The sequence below is a fragment of the Salvelinus sp. IW2-2015 genome, linkage group LG20 (genome assembly GCF_002910315.2).
Source record: "Salvelinus sp. IW2-2015 linkage group LG20, ASM291031v2, whole genome shotgun sequence".
NCBI classification, from domain to species: Eukaryota; Metazoa; Chordata; class Actinopteri; order Salmoniformes; family Salmonidae; genus Salvelinus; species Salvelinus sp. IW2-2015.
In genome coordinates this window covers 67701164-67710249 of record NC_036860.1, presented here as the reverse complement: position 1 = coordinate 67710249, position 9086 = coordinate 67701164, and the positions used below count along the sequence as shown (strand labels likewise).

Sequence of the window (9086 nt, the reverse complement as noted above, 5' to 3'; positions counted from 1 at the left end):
TAATTTGCACCATCCCAGGTAAAACACTTCAGTGATAATGTGGTGTTTTCGTTGCGACATTCTATCTACAGAGATAATGTGGTGTTTTCGTTGCGACATTCTATCTACAGAGATAATGTGGTGTTTTCGTTGCGACATTCTATCTACAGAGATAATGTGTTTTCGTTGCGACATTCTATCTACAGAGATAATGTGGTGTTTTCGTTGCGACATTCTATCTACAGAGATAATGTGGTGTTTTCGTTGTGACATTCTATCTACAGACGATAATGTGGTGTTTTCGTTGCGACATTCTATCTACAGCGATAATGTGGTGTTTTCGTTGACATTCTATCTACAGCGATAATGTGGTGTTTCCGTTGTGACATTCTATCTACAGCGATAATGTGGTGTTTTCGTTGCGACATTCTATCTACACTTACAAGGGACAATGTTCTTATAACGATTCTTCTTCTTGTTTTCCTTCGTCTGACCAATTAGACAGTCGTCCAGCGGCTGTAGATTCTGCAGATTCTTTTGGAGAGAGAAGTAGAAATTGGCCTTAAAATCTCAGTCCCGTGGACACAAATAAGTAACTTTACAGATTTTCAAGAAAATAAAATGTCCAGTGTTATGCATCAAAGTGTTTTTTTTTAAATGTAATTTTTTATGTAATAAAAACACAGATCAACGCTAGACAAAAAGCTGGTTCCCTTCAGAGCTACATACTATGGAAGAAAACCAAGAGGGGATATAGTTGAGGCTGTTTAATGTAGAGCAGGGGTGTGAAACTCATTCCATGGAGGGCCTAGTGTCTGCAGGCCCCCCCCCCCCCTTTCAATTAAGCCCTAGACAACCAGGTGAAGTGATTTCCTTACTAATTAGTGACCTTAATTGATCAAGAACAAGGGAGGAAGGAAAACCCGCAGACACTCAGCCCTCCGTGGAATGAGTTTGACACCAGCTGTGAGGTTTCTATACTAGATCAGACAGACAGCTCGTACCTCAAACTCCTGCAAAGGGATCTTCTGTTCGAGCAGACCCCTCAGCATACGCACCACAGTGTTGAGTTTGGCCCCAGTGTATTGTCCATCAGGGACCACCTTCACCAGGGGCAGAGAGGTCAGCTCATCCTCTGTAATGATGGGCTTATCTGGGGAAGAGGGGAGGAGAATGTTGAGACGCAGCTAACCAGAGACGCAGCTAACCAGAGACGCAGCTAACCAGAGACGCAGCTAACCAGAGACGCAGCTAACCAGAGACGCAGCTAACCACTCACTCGAGAAAATTGTATGTTTTGGAAGAGGATATTCAAATCGGCGGATCCAAAGGTCAATCAAGGTTAGGGCAATGAAATTGGTGAGGTTGAGTCGTTGGGTGCGGGTGTTCACGCTCAAAGTCAATTTCCAGTTAATATTCTCTATAGATGGGCATACCGTCAGTGAATTTGGAGTTGATGTTCTCTATAGGCAGCTCGTCACTCCCCCAGGTAATCTCATCCTCTTCTGGAAGCTCTGATGTCATCTGCAGGTAGCTGGGAAGGAACATACCATATGAGATAAAAATAAATAAATAAATAAATAGAAAAATGTCCTCTGGTGACATTCAGTCACACTATTCTGGAGCCCCACCTTACCTTTCATTCAGTGGGTCATCTACACTTTCCTCTTTCCAGTCGGCTTTCCGGGAGGTCTGGAATTCCACACACAACACAGAAACAGATGAGAATGGAATTAACTAGAAGGTAGAAAAAAAGTTGTGTTTTGATCCTCCATGACTGTAGTTGAATAGCCCCGCCTTAGAGGCAGGTCCTCCCCAGAGTATGTACCCACCTCAGGAGAGTCCTCTGGTAGAGAGGAACCATCACGGTATGTACCCACCTCAGGAGAGTCCTCTGGTAGAGAGGAACCATCACGGTATGTACCCACCTCAGGAGAGTCCTCTGGAGAGAGGAACCATCACGGTATGTACCCACCTCAGGAGAGTCCTCTGGTAGAGAGGAACCATCACGGTATGTACCCACCTCAGGAGAGTCCTCTGGCAGAGAGGAACCATCACGGTATGTACCCCACCTCAGGAGAGTCCTCTGGTAGAGAGGAACCATCACGGTATGTACCCACCTCAGGAGAGTCCTCTGGCAGAGAGGAACCATCACGGTATGTACCCACCTCAGGAGAGTCCTCTGCAAGAGAGGAACCATCACGGTATGTACCCACCTCAGGAGAGTCCTCTGGCAGAGAGGAACCATCACGGTATGTACCCACCTCAGGAGAGTCCTCTGGTAGAGAGGAACCATCACGGTATGTACCCACCTCAGGAGAGTCCTCTGGTAGAGAGGAACCATCACGGTATGTACCCACCTCAGGAGAGTCCTCTGGTAGAGAGGAACCATCACGGTATGTACCACCTCAGGAGAGTCCTCTGGTAGAGAGGACCATCACGGTATGTACCCACCTCAGGAGAGTCCTCTGGTAGAGAGGAACCATCACGGTATGTACCCACCTCAGGAGAGTCCTCTGGTAGAGAGGAACCATCACGGTATGTACCACCTCAGGAGAGTCCTCTGGTAGAGAGGAACCATCACGGTATGTACCCACCTCAGGAGAGTCCTCTGGTAGAGAGGAACCATCACGGTATGTACCACCTCAGGAGAGTCCTCTGGTAGAGAGGAACCATCACGGTATGTACCCACCTCAGGAGAGTCCTCTGCAGAGAGGAACCATCACGGTATGTACCCCCTCAGGAGAGTCCTCTGGCAGAGAGGAACCATCACGGTATGTACCCACCTCAGGAGAGTCCTCTGGTAAGAGAGGAACCATCACGGTATGTACCCACCTCAGGAGAGTCCTCTGGTAGAGAGGAACCATCACGGTATGTACCCACCTCAGGAGAGGTCGTCTGGTAGAGAGGAACCATCACGGTATGTACCCACCTCAGGAGAGTCCTCTGGTAGAGAGGAACCGTCACGGTCTGTGTCTTCAGACAGCTCAGTGTTCTCCACCTCACCCTCTCTCGTCCTCCGTTCCATTGAACCTGCATCATAGTCTGGGTGACGGACACAGGAGAGAAGAAGACTGTCAAACTGGCACATGGTGTTGACAACAGTGTGGAGCAGGGATCAACATACCCTTCAACACACACATCTGTAGGGATAAAGAGTAGTATTACCTATTGGCGGTATGTCAGGAGGGCTACTGTTCTCATCAGGTGGACTAGACGGTTTAGTCTTCACCCCAATGTCGTCACTGTTGCCGTTGCACTTGTCAGAGTTGATGGGGAGGTAGGCCAGGTAGGTGTTGGGGTTTTGGTCAGGCGGTCTGGACACTATGAGGTGGACCAGTCCTTTGACCTTTCGGATAGTGGTGACAGCTTTAGTGTGAGACACACTAGTCATCAGCTCCTCGTTCACCTGATGGATAGATACACCGTCAGCTGGAAACCTCAAAACTGCGTCATGTACGGTAGGGTGAAACATTTTGAAATGGAGTGAAACAGGGAGGTAATGCCTGAATTTGTCCAATGAGAACAAATCTTTTTGTTTTGTAAAACGTTTATTACCACGTGCCCTAGTGCACAACCCTGCATTCAGATGAGTTATGGTCAAAGACCACCACCTAGTGGACAAGAGCTGTTATTACATTAAAAACACCTCAAGAGTAGATCAGACTTACTTTGAGCAGTCTATCCCCCACTTGCAGCCRTCCTGTACGATCTGCTATGCCACCAGGGGTGATGGACTTGACAAAGATGCCCCTCTCTCCTCCGATAACAGAGAARCCTAGGCCTCCCGCTGCAGGCTTGTCCAGGTCCAACTGAATGATCTCCTCCTGGAAGCACAACAAAACAGAATTAGAATATTACTTTCACTGTCCAATGTCCAGGGGCAATAGAAAATCTCAGACACACACAGCTTGGAGTCAACAGATCAGAACACTTTAGTCTACACCTTTTATTGACTACTAAAGGACATATCCTTATAGCCATCAACAGGGAAACGGTAAAAAAACATCAAGTTCCTCGCCATAAACCTCTACAAGGAGCTGAAATGGTCAAACCACAGACACCCTGGTGATGGCATGACAGCGACTCTTCAAACTCTGGAGGCTGAAGAAATTYGGCCTRTCCYCKAGGGCCCTCAGTGTTCTACAGGAKCACCATCGAGAGCATACTGTCGGGCTGCATCACMGCCTGGTACGGCAACTCCACCACCACGGACCGCAAGGCGCTACAGAGGGTAGTGCATACGGYCCAGTACATCACTGGGGCCAAGCTTCCTGCCATCCAGGACCTTTATACCATAAGACTGCTGGACAGTTAATCAAATGGCTACCCRGACTATTTGCATTGACCCCCTTTTTTACACTGCTGCTACTAGCTGTTTATCTATGCATAGTCACTTTAACTCTACCTACATATACATATTACCTCAATTACCTCGACTAACCCGTAGCCCCGCACACTGACTTGGTACCAGTACCCCTGTATCATTTTTTATTTCTTTTTTACTTTACTCTGCATTATTGGTTAAGGGCTTGTAAGTAAGCATTTCACAGTAAAGTCTACACCTGTTGTATTCGGCGCATGTGACAAATAACATTTGGCAAAAACTTAAACTGGCCATTAGCTTCTAACCCCAGACCATTAGGACATTTTCACTGCCCCGCCAACGAACGAACAATTATCATGCTGAATAGTCACCACTAGACCGCTAACCGCCGCCCCCCCCCCCCATTGGTACTGTTGCAGCTCAAGATTTTTCACTACATTTAAAACTCTGTGCATGTGACTAATGAACTCTCTCTAGCCGAGTCAACCCAATTGCATATCCTTATAGCCGAGTTAACCTTATAGCCGAGTTAACCCAATTGCATATCCTTATAGCCGAGTTAACCCAATTGCATATCCTTATAGCCGAGTTAACCTTATAGCCGAGTTAACCCAATTGCATATCCTTATAGCCGAGTTAACCCAATTACATATCCTTATAGCCGAGTTAACCCAATTACATAACCTTATAGCCGGGTTAACCCAATTACATAACCTTATAGCCGGGTTAACCCAATTGCATAACCTTATAGCCGGGTTAACCCAATTACATAACCTCATAGCAGAGTTAACCTAATTGCATATCCTTATAGCCGAGTTAATGCAATTTAAATGTGTGTAAGTGATTGAAGTTGAGTTGCTATAGTCACATGTAAAGCAACGTGTTCTCAATCTATCCAATAATATAAAAGTAGTAGACTGATGGAAGCAGGTGTAATTACCTCTGGAGGACATAGTGCAGAGAAGGCCTCTGTTGCTCTGTGATCAGCCCCATAGACATAMTCTGTAACAGGGGGGAAGGAACGGTCACATCATACTCCACAACAACATACCAGCGTTATGTTAAAGACAGCATGTGTTGTTCATAACATTACAGGGCCTTCAGAAAGTATTCTTACCCCTTGACTTGTTCCACATGTTGTTGTGTTACAGCCTGAATTCAAAAAATGTATTAAATATATATWTTTTTTGTCACCCATCTACACACAATACCCCATAATAACAAAGTGAAAACATGTTTTTAGAAATGTTTGCAAATTTATTGAACATGAAATACAGAAATCTAATTTACATAGGTATTCACATGAGTCAATACATGTTCGAATCACCTTTGGCAGCAATTTCAGCTGTGTGACTAAATCTAAGATCTTTGCACACCTGGATTGCACAATATTTGCACATTATTTAAAAAMATCTTCAAGCTCTGTCAAGTTGGTTGTTGATCATTGCTAGACAGCCATTTTCATGTTTTGCCATATATTTTCAAGCTGGTTTATGTCAAAACTGTAACTAGGCCACTCAGGAACATTAAATGTCTTATTGGTAAGCAACTCCAGCATACATTTGGCATTGTGTTTTAGGTTATTATCCTGCTGAAAGGTGAATTCATCTCCTAGTGTCTGGTGGAAAGCAGACTGAAACAGGTTTTGCCTGTGCTCAGCTCCATTATGTTTCTTTATCCTGAAAAGTCCTTAACGATTACAAGCATACCCATAACATGATGCAGCCACCACTATGCTTGAAAATATGGAGAGAGGTACTCATTGATGTGTTGTATTGGATTTGCCCCAAACATAACACTTTGTATTCAGGACATAAAGTGAATTGCTTTGCCATATTTTTTGCAGTATTACTTTAGTGCCTTACTGCAAACAGGATGCATGTTTTGGAATATTTTTTATTCTGAACAGGCTTCCTTCTTTTCACTCTGTCAATTAGGTTAGTATTGTAGAGTAACTACAATGTTGTTGATCCATCCTCAGTTTTCTCCTATCACAGCCATTAAACTCTGGAACTGTTTTAAAGTCAGCAGTGGCCTCATGGTGAAATCCCTGAGCAGTTTCCTTCTTGTCCGGCAACTAAGTTAGGAAGGACGCCTGTATCTTTGTAGTGACAATCAAAAGCCTAATTGATAACTTCACCACACCACGCTCAAAGAGATATTCAACAACTGCTTATTTTTTTTATTTTTTTACATCTACCAATCGGTGGCATCCCTTTTGCGAGGCATAAAAAAAAAAACTTGGTCTTTGCTTGAAATTCACTACACAGTTGAGGGACCTTACAGATAATTGTATGTCTGGGGTACAGATATTGGCTAGTCATAAAAAATGATGTGGGCTATTGTGTGTATATCAGTGACACAAAATCTCAATTTAAAATTCAGGCTGTAACAACAAAATGTGGAAAAAGTATAGGGGTGTGTATACTTCCTGATTGTGAAGGTAAGAGAGAACTTGACTGATGTACTTACTGTATATGTACCATAATGCTATACACATTCAGCAAATCTTTCAAAGGATAACAATCTACGATTTGTATGGATAGGCTTTTACAAGTACTTACCGTTGAGGCTGGTGGAGACTTCAGGGCTGACGTTGTTGTTGAGAAATGAAATACTCTTCTGTCCTGGAGACACTGGTTTCCCATCCCTGGAGGGAGGAGAGATATCAATTAGGTCAAGGATAATGAACACATGTACCTCTTGGATGGGGATCTGAAGAGGGAGTTACAGGAAGTAATCATTTGTTGAGTCTCTCAGTTCCAAACCTCTTTGGCACTAGCTGGCAAGCACTGCAAAATGTGTTTATGGTATATAAGGCTAGTGTTTACCTGGTGAGGTCTCTGAGGGACACTCGCAGGTCAACGCCTAACCCAAAGTGCCTAGTGTGTAGGGGCTAGAGGTCTATTTGGAATTCAAAGTGAGGGTTAAGTTTACCTTGTAGCTTTGATAGTGAGCTCCCTGAGGGAGATCTCCAGCAACCTGCAGCTCTCATTGAGGGTCAGGTCCAGAGTTGGAGCTCCGTTGATATAGTGGACCAGGTCCAAGGGCCTCAGACTCCCGTCCAGCAGCGCCGCCGAGCCAGGCAGTACCTCCTTTATGAATAACACCCCGTACACACTGTCACTGCCCCCGTCCAATACTAGACCTGTAGGGCGAGATGCAACGTTAATCTTTATGAACAACACCCCATACACACAGCCACTTCCCCTGTCTAATACTAAACCTGTAGGGAGCGATACAACAACGTTAATCTTTATGAACAACACCCATACACAGACCACTTCCCTGTTAATACTAAACCTGTAGGGAGCGATACAACAACGTTAATCTTTATGAACAACACCCCATACACACAGCCACTTCCCCTGTCTAATACTAAACCTGTAGGGAAAATAATATGTTTTAAAATGTTTTGCTACGGAAAACTGAAGTCCAGCTAGGTCCTACCTGTTTCAGTCCATTTTCTTCTGTTTCGTGCCTAATGAACACAACCCTGACCTTCTGAACCAAAAGCTGTCACCTAAAACACCACAGCAAGGCAGTGGAAGCTTATTTATAGTCCCAAAAAAACCAACCACACATTCCTTTCAAACTGCAATCGAACACCCTTACATATTGTGCTTTCTTAACCCCTGTCTATGTCACATGTTTCCTTTACAATCATCATCATCATCATCATCATTATCATTATCGTTGAGGTTGATAACCCCAAACCAACACAGATATTTCCAACAGTTCAACAGTTGAGATGATACACATTAGTTAAATAGGTAATTTTAGGCAGTCTAAATAGATCTCTATATCTCCTCTTACCTAATGTTTGGTCAGGGCACTGGAAGGAGATGTCCGGCAGTAGGTGTGCCTCTATAGGGGGTTTAGGAGCCTCTATAACCCTTCCTACCACTAGATCGACCACCCTGGGGGCCGCTCTCACCAGGTTCACCACCTCCGTGTGACCCATGTTGGACACATCTTTGTTGTTCACCTGAAGGGGATGGGGGGGATCGTTAGTAAAGAGCTACAGGTGAAATGCTTGTGATACAGCATGACAGAGTGAGTGTTCAAACATGACTATCAATTTGTCTGTCTTCAATTCCTCGTATCCTCTCTCCGTGTGTCCTCAAACTGCATAGGAGAAGGAAACCCAAAGTCTCTCTCCTCACCTCCTTAAAACGTATTGGAGGAGGAGACCAAAAGTCTCTCTCCTCACCTCCTTAAAACGTATTGGAGGAGGAGGTGAGGAATCAAGGAAAACCAGATTGAGAGTGTTCAGTAGCTCCATTCAGCAGATGTGTACCATGATCATGCGATCCCCGGGCCGCAGCCTGCCGTCTCCCTTGGCAGGGTCCTGGATGATGTCATGGATGTAACAGCCCAGGTCGTTCCCTTTGGTCAGAGTAAACCCCAGGCTTCCTTTCTCAGACTTCACAAGGGACACTTTCAGCTCCACGTCCTGACGAACAGACAGTGGTAAACAAACACTGTTGGAATCAACCTGTGCTAAAAAATGAACAAGACTGAATACTACATAAACTCAGCAAAAAAAAGAAACGTCCTCCCACTGTCAACTGCATTTATTTTCAGCAAACTTAACATGTGTAAATATTTGTATAAACAAAACAAGATTCAACAACTGAAACATAAACTGATCAAGTTCCACAGACATGTGACTAACAATTTGAATAATGTGTCACTGAACAAGGGGGGGGGGGTAAAAATCAAAAGTAACAGTCAGTATCTGGTGTGGCCACCAGCTGCATTAAGTACTGCAGTGCAT

General features: G+C 44.5%; 1 protein-coding gene across 4 annotated transcripts in view; it reads right to left on the bottom strand.

The window, feature by feature from the left end:
* The window catches only part of ptpn13 (protein tyrosine phosphatase non-receptor type 13), a 129803-nt gene that overhangs the window by 2284 nt on the left and 118433 nt on the right, over window positions 1-9086 (bottom strand). For all 4 annotated transcript variants that reach the window (XM_024013726.2, XM_024013729.2, XM_024013730.2 and 1 more), the window contains 12 exons: window positions 8607-8762; window positions 8123-8294; window positions 7244-7454; window positions 6871-6956; window positions 5247-5308; window positions 3651-3806; window positions 3148-3388; window positions 2912-3024; window positions 1616-1671; window positions 1416-1513; window positions 984-1132; window positions 423-513 (listed from right to left, as the gene is read on the bottom strand). In XM_024013726.2, coding sequence (XP_023869494.1) covers window positions 423-513; window positions 984-1132; window positions 1416-1513; window positions 1616-1671; window positions 2912-3024; window positions 3148-3388; window positions 3651-3806; window positions 5247-5308; window positions 6871-6956; window positions 7244-7454; window positions 8123-8294; window positions 8607-8762 — 1591 coding nt within the window. The remainder of the gene's footprint in view (window positions 1-422; window positions 514-983; window positions 1133-1415; window positions 1514-1615; window positions 1672-2911; window positions 3025-3147; window positions 3389-3650; window positions 3807-5246; window positions 5309-6870; window positions 6957-7243; window positions 7455-8122; window positions 8295-8606; window positions 8763-9086) is intronic.